The following is a 16513-nucleotide window of genomic DNA, read 5'->3' as shown; positions in this document are numbered from 1 at the left end:
TCCAAAAATGTAGATGAGATGATAGCTTATAAAAAATTTATCACAAAATTATAATAAATATTTTAGTGAATTTGGATATAAATGAAAAATAAAGGTTTAAGTTTAAAAATACTATTACATGTACTTATATTAAATTTTATATAGATTTACTTATAAAATATTTTTTACAAAAAAGGATTTATAGGTTTTAATTCCAAACACTGTTCATAAAATTTAACTATATTGGGAAAAGAATCAAGAATATAATTTTATAAAGATAATATAAATTTTTGTGAATTTTGATTCATAGTAGAATAATAAACTTTTAGATTATTTGATTTGGGCAATAAGAAATCCCTACTGAGATTCAATGATGATCTTTAATCCCAAACACTACTTTGTTGTTATTAACATAAACTAAAATAATATATAAGTCAAATTAATATTCTTTTTAATGTGGGGAAACATTGGCGTACGCAGCGGGGGAGGGGGCAGGGGGACAAACCCCCCCCCCCCCCAAAGCCAAAAAATGCAGATGCCGGATTATATTTTTCAAAAATATTATTGTTAATATTAATTTCCCTATCTCATATATATATATATATATAATTATATTTATTTATCACATTCATCTACTAAGTTATTTTATCAATTAATTTGGATTTCAAGTTTTCCTTGGCGTAATTTACCTATTATTTTCAAATTTTAGTGGCCTAATATTTATCAAAATTTCTAGTCAAATAATAATTATCTCTGAAACTCCTTTGATTTTATTATTTAAATGCAACAAATTACCATAAATATTTATTTTTATTACATTAATTCTTTTATAATCAAAACTAACTATATTTTAATATTTATAAATGTTGATTTTTATATATTTACCATACAATAACAAAAAATAAAAAAATTTGTTTGTAAATTTTTTTTATAAAAAGGCTACTTTTAAATAATAGTAGCTAATAGCGATTTTAAAAGTAGCGTTTAACAACTCTGGATACTATGTAAGACTGGAGATCTTGCTAATAGATGGCAGAAAGATTTTGACCTCTATTTGCCAGATCTCGTGGTTTATATTATATTTTTTGGCTAATTCGTCCGTTTTTAATAATCAATCTAAATCGGGCTGTTTAACAACATCAAGAAAAACTCAGCTGGTTAGCAACTGGTTGATTTTTTTAAAAATTCAATTAAAACTAGAAATATTTGAAAGGTTAAGCTCCAATAGCAGGCTAATTATCTTAAATTAAATTTTTTTCTATTATTGATTGAAATCTAAAAAAAAAGTGTTGAATAAATTACAATATATCCATATCCGATCATTTAGAATACGAGTCTAATATATAGTATCATAAGATTTGGTTTCAAAAAAAGAGCTAATCAGAAAACATTAATACATCATCATTTTAACAGTAATTACAACTTACATTAATTTTCCAAAACTTTGACCTTAATAATAACTTCATTAGCAGTAGTTTTAGCAGCAATATTATTTTAATATCTTCCAAAATTTATCTTCATCAAAAACAGGAATTATTTATTTATCTAACATCATCATTTTAACACAGTAGTTTTAGCAGCAATATTATTCTTATATCTTCCAAAATTATATATTCTTTTTATCCTATGAAATATAACTTTATCAAAATCCTTACAGCTCTTAATGGCCTTAATACTAATAAGCAATTGAATTATACATCACTCAATTAAAAAAAAAACCCTTATAAACTAATTTGATAAATCTGATTAATAAACATTCAAATATTTAATATCTGAGTAAAATATAATTGTCCAATATTCAAAAACTCTGAAGTATCAAATCAGATTCATAAACCTAAACTTGGCAATAATAAGACTCTCAAATTATAATAAGGATCTATAAAATTATGACTTTAATGAAAAGGCTACATATAATAAGGCAAAATTCTGTTCCTGACTTTTTCATTTATATTCTTTAAAAGATATTTTCTGATACCCTTATCAATATTTTATAGTCTTCTGTAAATTTATAACTATTGATATCAAGATTATTATGACCTCAAGACAAATCAAATCTATAAATTAATTTCATATTGTAAAAGAATCAACTTTTGATCATCATGTTCACCAAGTAACAATAAATTTTAGAAATAGAAACAAAACAATCGATCAAATAATATCTGTAAAAAATCTTTCATCTGACGCCATATTGGAACTCTTAAAAACAAAAAATGCGGTGGAATCGATCAAGACCCAAATATAGCACCCTACAATTATTGTGACAAAAAACCCATATTTGAAGATAAAAATATCCAACATTTTCACTCTTAAACTGATAAAATTTTAATTCATGAGCTTACAAGACCTCAGCAAAGCTTCTACCAAATCTAACTGCCCTTTATGTAATAAACTCGTTAAAGTAACCAAATTGCGGCTATTGCCATCTCATAAAACCAGAGGATAAAATGTCCTCAATCTGGGCATCCCATCTTATCACCAGCTATCCCTCGAACCCTAAATGCCTTTTCTGCCCTTGCCCTCGCACAACCTATAGTTATCATTCCCACGTTGACTGATGTGCCTACTAGCCCAATAGTCCCCACCTCAACCGCCGAAAATGCTCACACTTTAAATCCAACCGACTCCACAGATGTAGAAATATTTTTAGTCACACCAAAACCATTTGTGATTTCTCGAATACCTAAGGGAGCAAGACTTCAAGTTGCCAGACACCTCTCAAAGAACTTGACTTCCTTGATAAATAATTATTCTTCCATAAAACACTGGCTAGACACCCTGTCATTTGCCTTTACTACCTTGCAAGTTCCTGATCCTGCCAGCAAAAAATCTCTGACACAGCAAATCAAGGATGCTACTATCTACCCCTTACCCATCAGTCACTTTTCCACATCTTTTAAAGGTGATGACACCGATAAAAATAAAAATCACAAAAATGACCTACTCACCAAGGCCAAGCTTATATCTAAAAAGCTGGATAACCTGAATGTTAAATCCGCCATACGACTGGCAACATCTGACAATAAGCTAGCTCCCTACGATCAAACAACTTATCAAGCTCTTCTCCTAAAACACCACCCACACGATCTTAAGGACGAAATACCGTCTTACCCCGAAGCTCCTCTAATTGCAACCACTTTTACCTCAAGCGAGGTTAGAAAGGCTATTCTCTCCTTCAAACGCGATTCTTCACCGGGGGTTGATGGGTTTCGCCCAATATTCCTACAGGATCTAACCGCACCTTACATCACACAACAATGCGACGTTTTGGAAAAAATTACTCAACTCATCAACCGTATGCTTGCTGGAGGCTTACCACCCGCCATTATTCCACTCCTTTATGGAGCTAAACTCATCGCCCTCCATAAACCTAATAAAGATATTCGCCCTATCGCTATTGGGACCACTTGGCGCCGATTAACCGCAAAGCTAGTAGTGAGCAGAATATTGTTCACAGTATCCAATCACCTGTGCCCTAATCAATTAGGAGTCAACGTAAAAGGGGGATGTGAGGTATCCCTACACATGACCAGAATGTATCTACAAACAGACCCCAGTGACGATATCCTAATTAAAATAGATTTTTCAAACGCTTTTAACTCTCTAAAACGTTCAGCGTTTCTTAATCCCATCCTTACCCTTTACCCAGAATACTCGCAATTCATCTTCGATTGTTATGCTAGTCCATCGCATCTTCAATTTGGAGATAGATTGATTCCTTCTACTAGTGGAATACAACAAGGTGACCCTCTAGGCTCCTTTTTATTCTGTCTGGGCATTAATAGCCTAATACAAGGCATAAATGACCAATGTAAACTAAACCTTCATAACTGGTATATCGACGATGGTATACTAGGCGGCTCACCCAGCGAAGTTATGAAGGCGGTCAAAATAATAAAATCCAGCGAGAGCAGTTTGGGACTGCGAATCAATCAAGACAAGAGCGAATATTATCCTCTTGGAATCATCGACCTTAACTATGATCCTTCGTTCAATCATACACCACTGAACTTCTTAACACATCTTGGATCTCCAGTGGGTAAAGACGAGTCCTTTGTCAAGTTCTTCGCCGACACTCTACTAGAGATATCCCTTATGCGCGGTACACTATCTCGCCTCCCAGCCCACCAAACGTTCTTTCTATTAAAGAACTACCTCCTAATCCCAAAAATTCTATATACACTCCGATCGTCACGTATCTTCCAATACGACGTCAACCTCGCTGCACACGAGCTAGAGATTAAACACCTCACAGAGGATATGCTCAATCTCAAATTCGGAGACCTATCTTGGCTACAAGCCACCTTGCCAACCAAATCCGGCGGCATTGGCATACGATCGCCTTCCCTACTCTCTGTTAGTGCGTTCATATCCTCTCGCCTGTCCTGCGAGCTCATCATACACACACTCACAAAACATCCTGACCCTTTACTTCCCCAGGCAATTGATCTATGGAAATCTCTTTCATTAGTCGATCCTCCCTCATCGGCACTGCAGAAGGACTGGGATAAGCCTCTAGTTGGCAACTCCGTTGCATACCTTAAATCGAGGAGCCAACCCGAGGACCATTCTCTACTCTTCTCCATTTCCGCAGACAGCGGGTATGAATTTCTCGAAGCTTTTCCATCGCGAAACCTTGACCAGCTCCTAAGCAATGGTGAGCTACGTCACGCCATCGGTCTAAGACTTAATTGTGATATGGTAATACCCTATCACTGCATCCTTTGTCATACGCCGGTCAACTCCAAAGGCCGTCACTCTTTACACTGCAAGCGCTGTAGAGGCAGATTCATTAGACATTCAAAATGCAAGGATACTATTGCCAGGGCCGTAAAATCTGCCGGTATCCCATAAACCCTCGAACCTACTGGACTCTACAATTCTGATGGTAAGCGTCCCGATGGCTCTACCATGATCCCTTGGAAGAGAGGGGAATTCCTAACCTGGGATTTCTCATGCATCGATCCCCTTGCCTCTTCCAATATAAATAGAGATGCTCTAGTAGACGCCGAGACGAATAAACTCGCTAAGTATTAGCCATCGCTTCCGGCCAATTACACATTCCTACCACTAATCGCCACGACTCTAACGTCTTTCGGCTCTCATGCCCTAGCCTTCTTTAAAGAGCTGGGGAAACGGATCTCTACTAGGACCGAAGATCCCAACGAGGGTTACTACCTACGCCAAAGATTAGCCCTCAATATAATAAAATCCAATTACCTCAGCTTCATATTCTCAATGACTGATACCCACTAATCACAGAATCGGCGATGAGAAGGGCAATTTTAATATAAGCCAAATGTCATGTTTGTAGGCGTGAGATGCGTTTAAATTTCTCCTGTGAAAAAGAAGATGGCACATTATATACATCAAGGAAGCTCCAAATTTGGTGATCGGAATTAGACTAGGAGATCAGCACCTTACTCTTAATCTAGAACAAGAAATGAAACCTAGAGATGTCAAAATAGTTTATGTTGGACCTTCAACTCCAAATATGATGCTATATAATATGCTATGCATGGAAAATAGATGTCACCGCCGCCGATATTAATCAGTAAATGATACTTCCCTTTCACAAACTCAAATATTTGGTTCCTGGTAAGAATTGTTGGGTTCAAAGCAAATTTCAAATTATACTTTCTCTTCTTTCCCTTATTAAAATATTATAAATAAATATGGTTTATTTAAAAAAAAAAACAGATACATTATATAGAATAAATAAAAGCTATTTTAAAATTAGAACACTAAAATTTATTTAGTCTAAAATATTTTAATCATTTAGACATCTAATTGTATTTAATTTATTTTTTATCATTTTGTAAACATGGATCACTTAATCCTTGTTACTAAACTTTTAATATGAAAAGTGACAGGTTGTCAATATTTTAATTTCAAAAGACTAATACATAAAACCATTCAAAAATGATCGATTCTCAAAAAAGAGAAATTTTTAATAATACTGTATATTTTTATATAGTTCATCACATATTTTTACTATATTATTATTTTACTTAGAAAATTTTATTCAGGAAACATGCAAAAAGAGAGAAGATTAGACAAACAGCAAAAATAATTCGAAAAATTAAATATTTAAAAATGTAAAGATAATTATTAAAATACTATGTCTTATTTTTAAACAGTCAGAATAATTTAGAAAATGATGAAATTGATTTATACCTTGAAAAATTAAAATCGATCAAGGTATATATTATAAAATCTTTCAATGTTTTAATATATGTTAGTCACTTAAGCCTGATATAATTTCAATTCATGCATTTAACATCCTAATAAATCCACCTACTAACTTTGTAAATGACAGAGTGAGATATAATTTTATGATTATACTTGCCATATTTGTATATTATATTAATGAACTTACATTTCTAAACATTAAAAAATTTATGGTCACTTTTATTTTAAATATTTATTTCTAAAACAATTACATATATTATTTTTATATATTTCTTAATAGCTAAATTCTATTGGTTCAGCTTTGAATCTCATTGTCCAAGGAAAACTTTTAAAAACAGCCATGCAAGATTTTTGTAGATTATATGCTAATGACTGGAAGGATATAATAGCAACATCTCTATCATCCCTATCCAGAAAGAAGATTACAAATATAAGATTAAGAATATCTACAAAGAATGATAAAATTATATCTAGTGATCATATTCAAAAAGAGAAAATCATTCAAAATCCTGAAAGTGGAAATTCTAATGGGATTATTAATAAAGGTAAGAGTTTTTAGAATGTTATGCACAAACCTGGTTGGATCAAAAGCAAAAATTTCTTAAATATTCAAAAATATATAAACAAAAAACAAAATTATATTAAAATATAAGCTAAAAAAGATAACACAAAATCAACTAAAACTAAATTTATATTTAGAATGGTTTTTTTGACTCTCAAATTTATATAACAATGTGCAAATTGGATCTAAAAAATTTCCATATTTATTAATTTATAAAATAAATTAACAGCCCAAATTTGATATTAAAAATTTATGAATAAAAATTGTATATTAACAAATTAGATATTTAGGTACTCTTTCTGGAATCCTTTTGGCCAGAATGAGAACAGAACAAAAAAGCAAAATGTCTTTATTTCATGTCCATCAAAAATGGCAATTACAGTATATCATATAACTATATTAAAAATATTTTAATTTATGCCGATCATTTAAAATAAATAAGATTTCAACAACTATTATGAACTGGGTAAAACCTGTTCAAAAATTTTTATATTCAATTTTCTTATTATTGTTCAAATTATAATAGTTCATTTTGGTTTCCAATTTGGTTCTACATCCTACTTAAAAAAATATAAATATAATCCTCTGTACTGCCCCCATCCATGGTGCCAGGTCTCAACCCCCCCCCCCCCTCCCACTGGATATGACTTAAAAAGGCAACAAAAATATAAATTATACTAAATTTTTATAAATATTTTTGGTATGAGCTGCAAAAAATTAAGCTTAAAATTTAAATAATTATTCTCTTTTTATTCTTAATAATCTAAATTGTTTTATTTATTTTTAAACTTTTTATTGAAGAAATAAAAGAAGTAGATGCCCATTTAAACATTTCCCAAATTTCTGACCAAAAAAATTGTTCCAAAAAATTGAAAACTTCTGAAGATATCAACATGATTTCCAATTTGCCTATTCCCAAACCATCTAAAATGATAGGTGAAATTTGTATAGGTAGTATGATCATCAAGCCTATAAATCAAGAATTATCGAAAGAAAATAGTATTGATGAATTAAATATAAAGGGGCCAATGGATGAAAAGTATTTAACCACAACTGATGAAATTCAAAATAAATCGTCGGATTTGTACAATGATCCATTTTTTGTTGAAAAAGTTAAAAAAGATTGTGCTCGTACAAGTTTCAATGGTGTAATATCTAACCAAAAAAATAAGGCGAAGAATATATCCTTTAATTCATCTTTCGTTGATTCTTTGTCGCAAAATAAAAAATTATTCTTAAAAGAAAAATGTATAACAAATATTAATAATAATCTTCGTAAAGGCCCGCAGTATAATAAAAATTTGAAAAAAAACCACATGTCACAAAATAAAAATATCGATAAATCTACGACAAATAAAAGGAATTGTCGCCAAAATACCGAATTAAACAAATCAAGTAAAGCATTAGTATGTTCAAATATCGATATACATCCTTCATGGGCCGCTAAAAAGGCTGCAAATAAAAAACAAGCTATTTTGTCTTCGGCGTTGAAAAATATAAGTCATACCTATCAAAACAGACATGTATTTGAAGAATCTGATTAACTTATTTTATCAAATTTTTAATTATTTATTCATAGGTAATAATTTCGTTTCTGTAAAATGTGTTAGAATGGATTTTTTTAAAAAAAATTATATTTTATGTTCAATTTAAAATATTTTTTTGGATAAAATAATAGATATATGAAGTGTTTAGCTCAACTTTTTATTTTAAAAATTTCCATAATCAAAATTGGAATAATTTTGCTCAGATTTATAATTCATAAAGTGATAATTAGGGGTGCAACCAAATAGAATTTTTTAAGAAAGGATTTGATTGACCTATCCCTTTATAAAACTGATCTACAAATATTTAGTATGTTTTTTTAAACATAAATTAAATTTTTTTTAAAAACAATATAGTTGGCAAGGCAGCCACTTTATTCCCTCCCCACATCAGCAGCTAAATAATGGAGACCAAAATTATAACCTTATACTCCCTTACTTTCATTTGCCCCTTACCGTCCTCTCATTTTTAATTAATGACGTCAACGGCTCTATAACTTCCTTTAATTTAATGGTAATCTTGTGTCCACCTTCTCAGTGTACATTGTGCCTGGCCATAAGTAATGTTAATAAGGTTACTCGTAACCAAGTTTTTTTTATATATAATCCTATTAATAAAAAATAAAACATAAATTTTAAGTAAACCAGTGATCTGCATTAGGCCTAATTTTTCAAGCTCGGCCCGAAATTTTTTTTATAAAGTTTTGCCTGGCCCTGCCAGAACCCGATTTTTTAAAAAAAAATTTGCCGGTCCTGCCAGAATTTATTTAAATATAGAATTCAATTTTTATAATTACTCAAAATAAACGATATATATTATTTGGCGTCTACTTTCTATAAATAAAATCACATATTTTTTTTTTACATAACAACGTAAAATTGATAAATTTAGATATATTTTAAAAAATTTCTAAGGCCACTCGAATTTTCTTAAAAAATATTACCATCAGATGCTTTAAGGATAACTCCAATGATTCATTAGCACTTTCGAATGCAGAAACCTTTATTTAAAATCTTGCTGGCTACCTCTCTGCTCGTCCTATTTCTGATCTTCCAGACTTCCGAAATTAAGTTTTTACGCTATCAAAGTGATTAATTAAGATTTCTTAGGGAGATCTTGATGGTTTCTATCTATATGCAAAATCTCCTAAACCAATTAATCTCTGCAAGTAGTACTCTATTGGCCAATCTCTAATCCATCCTTAATAAAATATGAAGGAGTTGAATATCTCCAGAGGTTATCGCTATTTTATTCGAAGCCAGCTTGATTACCCTACAAAATGTTCGTGGATTACGTTTGATTGTAATAGGTTCTCTTCGCTGAATATTTTCCGTAATAAAAAGCTGTCAAAACCCAATCAACTCATCTTCGGTATCAAAGGCAACTGCCAAATGTCCTCTAACATAAAACGCATTTTTCTAGGATATTCCCGAGACATTTATATTATAAAAATAATTTAAAATGCTTTTAATTCTCTGTGGAAATCTTTTTGTCCCTTCCTCAAAATTTTCTGTATAGACCAACTCATATTAATATCTATACACAAATCTTTCCACAAATAAAACCAAGATCATATTAGATCTAAACACGGGATCCGTAAAATCGACACCTTATGACTGCTCTCTTTTGCAAGGTATCAACAAAATCATCGAAAGCATAAAGGAAAAGCTCCTCAATATCTGGTACTTACATAACGCATTGGCGTCATGGGGGGGGGGGGTGTAGCACGCAGGGGATCGAGTCACATGAAAATTTTGAATAGCCTTTTGAAGCAAATTTTTTTTTCATGGCTTCCTAATATCCCTCTGAACTAAAACTAAATTTTTGATAGCCCCCTGACGATTTCTTTTAGCTATAATTATATTAAATATTATATAGATTTGATTATAATATTTATCAATAAGACTTATCTTAATTTTATTTAAATGATTGCTATTTTAATTATTAGAATATTAGTACATACAAACTATATTTTCACTATGTTAAAAATGAATATCAGTCATAATATCTAAATATCAATTTAGTATTTAACAGCTGAAGCATATTATTTAAAATTTTTTATAACCCTAATTAAATAATAAAATCATTTATTAAATGAAAATTAAAAAATTTAATAATGTTTTTAGTCGAGTTCAAAATAACTAAACCATTTTAAATTAAATTACCATGCCTCTTCCTAAGAATATTTCCAAGTGCAAATAAGTATATAAAATTTCTTTATAAAAGACATATATTTAATAATCCTCTATTATATGGAATTGGTTACAAAATATTAGGTATGCCACTTTTACAGACATATTTGACAGTTGTAGAATATATTAAAAAATATTTTAATATACTTTACTAATCAATGCTATTAATAATATAAGTAACAATTGCATTTAATTAACGCTCTCTATTTATTTTTAATAAAAAAATATAATTAAAAATATATATTTTATTATTCATCCCTCAATGACTGTAATCCTAATTAGATATATTTTTTTCCTTCTATTTTTATGTGTTTTAGGAAAACTATTTATTTTTCTTTGAAAAACCGTATTGAGTTAAATTTTTAATATGAGTATATTTTTGATATTATTACAAACTACTATTATTTTATGACATAACTAGAGGTGTTGATAATATATTAAATCTTAAGCTATCATCATATAACTCAAGTCCTTATTTTCTATTTATTAAATGATTCATTTCTAATATGGATTCCTTACCGTGTAAATAACTCAAGACTTTAATATATTTGCATAATGATTTCTTCTAAAAAATTTTAGTCTCTTTGTTTGATCAATTTATTTAACATACTAAACACTACATCGCGAGTGTAATGGCTATTACTGCAAATTAACTAGCATCTATTATTTGAAAGACTATGTAATTTAAGTTTATTATTCCTGCTGCTTAGATCATTTGATTTCATAATTTAAATGTGCAATAATTATCAACTGTCTAATCATTTACACATATGTGAAAATGGAAGATAATCTTTTAGAAATTTAATATCTCACAATAATTATCTCGATTACTTAACTAGCTTCCTTAATGTTATTTGAGGAAGCTATAACCTCCATATAGTTTTATGATTTAGATTAGTCGTTTATATGCTCATCTCCAAGAATTATTCTTATTAGTCCTATCCTTTCTATTAAAGATTTTCTAAAATGGTAATACAATGCTATATTAGTTTTAAGCCAGGAATTATATTGCCTGGTGTTTTTTTAAAAACATTATCAATGAGTCAGTGGATGAATTAATTAACTTTTTTTGATCACTTGTAATCTTTAGACTCAGCAATATACTATTTAATATTGTAATAAATGGTAAATAGTTTGTATTTAATTATATTATTATAGAAATGTCTTGTATTGTTTTACTTTCATTATTTGTATGCACAATAAATGGCAATAAAAATCAGATTCAGAGTTTGCAAATTTAAATTTAAATGGTATAATGTATTCATATATAACCTTGAAAAGTTGGACAAATCGGACCTAAGGTCAACAAAATAATTTTTAGTTGAACCTTCTGAGATTGTAAAGGCTAGTGACGCCCCTGTTATCCCATACTATTCTTTTTATTAAGATATGTTTGAATCATTTTAATTACTTTTTTAGCCTCTTTTTTAGAAGTTGTTAAGTCATCCTTTTTTGGAAAAAAAATTTTTTTATACAATATATTTTTTTTATTACATAGAATGCTTAGTCATATATTTATCCTTATGTAAATATGTATATAAATTGAACTCTTTTATAAAATTTAACTAATTATGTATTTATAGACTAAACGTTATTACTGTTTTAAGATTTTCTCACAAATTTAAATAACGATTAATAATAACTATTTAATTATTGCTAACTAATATTTTTTATTATTCTTTCTTCGTATAAATTATGATGCCTTGAAGTAATTATTATTGCGATATTATAAATGGTTGCCCTTTGTAAAAAAAATTCAGGATATAGTTAGATTTTGTGGAGGGGAGAGGTTATGATTTCAACTAACTTTCTGTCATGTAGATGCTGGAGACTTGATTATTTTGATGTAAACTGTCAAGTGATTGAATGAGTGCCATATGACAAGTCTGTTATCATATTTTATAGTAGTATTCATCTTCAATTTTAAAAATGGGCGATCGCTATAATATTTTAAGTCAATTGGAACATCTGCAATCAAAATACGTTGGGACTGGACATGCCGATACTACAAAATGGGAATGGGTTACAAATCAACATAGAGATTCAATAGCATCATATTTAGGACATTACGATTTGACTAATTTTATAACAATCACTCAAAATGAATGTAAAGCTCGGGTCAAGCATAATTTAATGGAGAAAATGCTTCAGCCATGCGGACCACCTCCAATAATACCTAAATTTGACGAATAAACATCTATAATTTATTGTGTAATCGAATTTTTATATGGTTTATTATTCTTTAAGTTGATTAGCAAAATAATTTTGTACATACTTTTTAATATAATTTATTATATATATACTTAAAAAATATGTCAATTGTAGATATAAACAATTAAAATTAAATATTTATGCATAATGTTTAATATTTTATTGGAAACCCCATTGTATCACAGATAGTTGTCCCTTTGGGAAATATCTTATTATTAATAGTTTATTGTTTTTTTACAATACTTAATAAAATTTTGTTTCCTCTAATTTATTCACATAAAGTTATATTGCTTGATATCAAGATTTTCTTATCTGATGAAAATACTTCGGTGCCCACATCCCCATAACTTTTGTTTTAAAGCTTTAGGTGCTTTTATCATTACATTTTTCAGTTATTAATTTTTTCTTAAAAGAATTAAATTTAGATATTCATATTTATTTTTTTCTTATAAAGGGAAGGAGACATACCAGATTGGGCCACATTTTAATTTTTTAAATATACTTGGGCCAGGTCTATAAAAATTTTATTTTAAAATACCTGGGCTGCCTAAAAATCTTTTTTGAAACAAATATCCAGGCCATATATTTTAAAACTAAATATCCTAAATCATCATTATTAATTATAAAAATTAAAAATAATATATATTTTTTTAAATCTGGTCTAGGCCTTGTAATAATTTTACTAATTTACACGATACTCCTTGAAATGTATTATTTATACAATACAGCACTTGAAATGTTCAATTTATGTGCATTATATAGAGATATAGGTAGAGGGGGTAAAGATAACCTGTTTTTTAAAAAATATTTACAGATAATAAAAATACATATTTTTGTTGTTTTTTATATCATGCTTGCTATTTTAAGTGGCTTCTATTCAAACATCTTTATTATCTATCTCATGAGAATGTTACAACTTATGTAAATTTCAATTTGTCCATTTATAATCACATGACCTTATAGGGCTGATTTATCACTTTAAAAAAATAATCAGAGACCTGCAGAGGTAGCATTGGCATGGCCTGGCCCAGATCCTTTTTTAAAAAATGTTTTAGTTTCAGTCTTATATTTTCAGACCTGGCATGACCTGAATATTAAGGTCTTGGATTTTTTAAAATATATTATATTCATTGTTTTTATCTTTATGGCGGTTTAAAATATTTGATCAAGCCTGAGTATTTTTAAATAATTAGAATATGGCTTGATCCGTGTACTTGGTCTGCAGGTTTAACTTAAACATTCTGCATCAACTTGAAGAACAAAAAAACAATTATATATTCGCTTTTTGAAATCAGTGAGGTTTTTTGGTGGATTTATTTAGTTTAAAAAAATTTTAGAAGAATTTTCTCGGTGTATTACTAATTTTTCACTTTTTTTAAAAAAAACTTACATTTTTCGAATCATCAAGATGCCAATAGTGATGTCACCATCCTTTAATAATGAAAGGCAGAAAGAAAAAGGTGATTAGTAATCAAATTCTGTATTTTTAAAATGAAATATCATTCATGTTCGGGTGGATATTGAATTTATTTTTAACTGATAAATATTTTCCAAAAATGTTTAATATTATTAAATATCAATCTTTCAGTTCATTAAGTGTGTTCTATTGTACTTTTTTAAATGCTAGAATTTAGTCTTTCTACATTTTTTTAAGAAAATTATATTATAAAAAATAAAAACATGAAAATTATTAATAAAATAACATATAAAACTTAAAAATCTATACAAAAAAAAATTTAAAACTGCATAGAACCATGGATTGATAATAAAATTTGATCTGAAAATTTCCAAAATATTCTGGCAGATTAAGAATTCTTTAGGATTGCCAGATAGCTGAAAGCTTTTCTCTTAAATATTGAAAAAAAAGTGAGCGTCATGTCTCTAAGAACACCAATTGTTTTGTTCTTATCATTGATAAATTATCTTTTAAGAGGTATAATATTCTGTTATTTTTTAAAATATTTTTCAAGACCAAGCCAATATTTAAATTTTTTAGGCATAAGACCAGCCAGAGATAATTAAAAATTTTAGGCCAATTTGCATGGCTTTAAATCAAACATCTTTTGCCCAAATGTATCTTACCTTTTTAGGCCATGTATCTGTTTAAATAGCAAAATCATCAAAAAATAATTGTTAAAAATATTAAAATTAAATATCAATAATTTATATAGAGGGAATTTCTATTCAATCCTTTGCAAGCATTTTCTTTTTCACAAATTTTACAATTTTGGCACCTGATGCAAAAATCTTGAAATTACTAAAAAAAATTGTGCCCATGCTGCTATTCTGAATAGAAATAAGAAAAAAAATCAAGTCAAGATAGGATATAGCCTGAGGGTTTAAATTTTTATTCTGGACAAAATAATATAGGCAATATAAAAATAGCCCCTTACACTTCCTGACACTATTATCTTAAAGAAATATATAAAATATGTATGCCATATTTTTTTTATTCACTCATTGTTCTAAAACTCAATTTTTTCCAAGAAAAATAAACTTATTTTTTAAAGTTGAATATTTAGAAATTAATGATATAAAAAGTAAGACAATAATATAATTTACAAAAACCAATATTTTAACAGTTAAAATTTTAAATTGATGATAATAGTAATAAAAAGGCAACTTCAATTTAAACAATGGGTGCACTATTTTTTTAAGAGTATGACAAAACCCAGACTCTCAATTAAGTGTTTTGCATTGATAAAGAAACTGTAAAAATTAGATTGTCATAAAAATATCTTGCCACAATTTATTAAATATTTTTCTCATTTTGAAAATTTAGATTTAAACAAATAGGAAATAATCTTTTGTTAAAATATTTTGTATTTTACTCTAATAATTCAATCCATTAAAAAATTATTAAAGATACATAAACAAAAAATGAATGCAAATAATTTAAAATTAGCTACAAATCATTTCAAATATTGCAATTGATAATTAAAAATTATTTTAGATGCATAAACAAAAAATGAATGCAAATAATTTAAAAATTAACTAAAAATCATTTCAAATATTGCAATTGATTTTTTAAACACTATTTTAATGAACAAGATGTTGAATTTTCTTAGTGAGATCTATTATTGCACCATATAAATTTTTAATTGTTTGCTTGGTTTCTTGATTATCTATTAAAATCTGTAAAATACTGGTTAAAATAAATTAAAACCTTTTTCCAACATTTCTATACGCTCGATTAGAACATTATCTGTTCTACTGTTTATAAATTTAGGACCCTATATTAAACATATTTATTGTTAAAAAGAAATATAGTAAAACTTCTTTTAATGTTTTTTCAACTAAATTTAGGCAATCATCTATTTCCTTTGATAAAGCCTTTATCAAGTATATTTTATACAAATTAAAATGATTGTAAGAACTTTTTCTTTGTTTTTGAGATTATTTATTTTTGATAGAGGAGAAAGTGATCTATCTTTTGATGATATTTGGCTCTGAGTCTCATATTTCTCCTTAGGAATTTCAAATTTTGAATGGTTTTCTTCAATTTTGGATTTAAGTTTTGGAGAGGAAGACGGCTTCTCTGTAGATCGTATTTTGTGAGATAGATTTTTCTTCGCTTGCTCTTCATAAAATTTAGATTCTAAGATATTAATTTTAGAATAGTTCCACCAAATAAACTCGTCATAATCTGGATTATACTTTGGCAACATTTTTTAAATAACTTGACAGTTATGCAAAGTTTCGAATTTTTTTTTTTTAAGTAATTGTACTTTTTTAAAAAGATTCATATAAAAGAGTTGATTTGAATCTTAGCATCAAAAATATATTTTATTTATTAATTATACATTTTTCTTAATTTAATTTAAAAAGTATTTTT

The 16513-nt window shown here is 28.3% G+C and overlaps 2 protein-coding genes across 3 annotated transcripts; one reads left to right on the top strand and one right to left on the bottom strand.

The window, feature by feature from the left end:
• Positions 1–5877: 5877 nt before the first annotated feature.
• Positions 5878–8324, top strand: LOC135929869 (protein PFC0760c-like). 2 transcript variants are annotated; one of them, XM_065466602.1, is made up of 6 exons: positions 5878–5937; positions 5992–6074; positions 6117–6177; positions 6219–6296; positions 6449–6713; positions 7532–8324. In XM_065466602.1, exons 1-6 carry the CDS (start codon positions 5899–5901, stop codon positions 8272–8274), a joined length of 1269 nt encoding a protein of 422 aa, XP_065322674.1. In that variant the 5' UTR covers positions 5878–5898; the 3' UTR covers positions 8275–8324. The 2 variants fall into 2 exon arrangements, with proteins under 2 accessions (XP_065322674.1, XP_065322675.1); XM_065466603.1 differs by lacking the exon at positions 6219–6296.
• Positions 8325–15603: 7279 nt separating this feature from the next.
• LOC135929983 (uncharacterized) lies at positions 15604–16357 on the bottom strand. Its single transcript, XM_065466742.1, has 4 exons — positions 16056–16357; positions 15955–16011; positions 15845–15911; positions 15604–15803 (listed from the first exon to the last, which is right to left on the bottom strand). The coding sequence occupies exons 1-4, from the start codon at positions 16344–16346 to the stop codon at positions 15718–15720; spliced, it is 501 nt and encodes a 166-aa protein (XP_065322814.1). The 5' UTR covers positions 16347–16357; the 3' UTR covers positions 15604–15717.
• Between the last annotated feature and the right edge of the window lie 156 nt (positions 16358–16513).

This window comes from Gordionus sp. m RMFG-2023, chromosome 5 (assembly GCF_954871325.1).
Source record: "Gordionus sp. m RMFG-2023 chromosome 5, tfGorSpeb1-WG-v2, whole genome shotgun sequence".
Lineage (NCBI taxonomy): Eukaryota > Metazoa > Nematomorpha > Gordioida > Chordodea > Parachordodidae > Gordionus > Gordionus sp. m RMFG-2023.
Note: the sequence above shows the minus strand (reverse complement) of the source record. Positions and strands in the feature narration are given on the sequence as shown.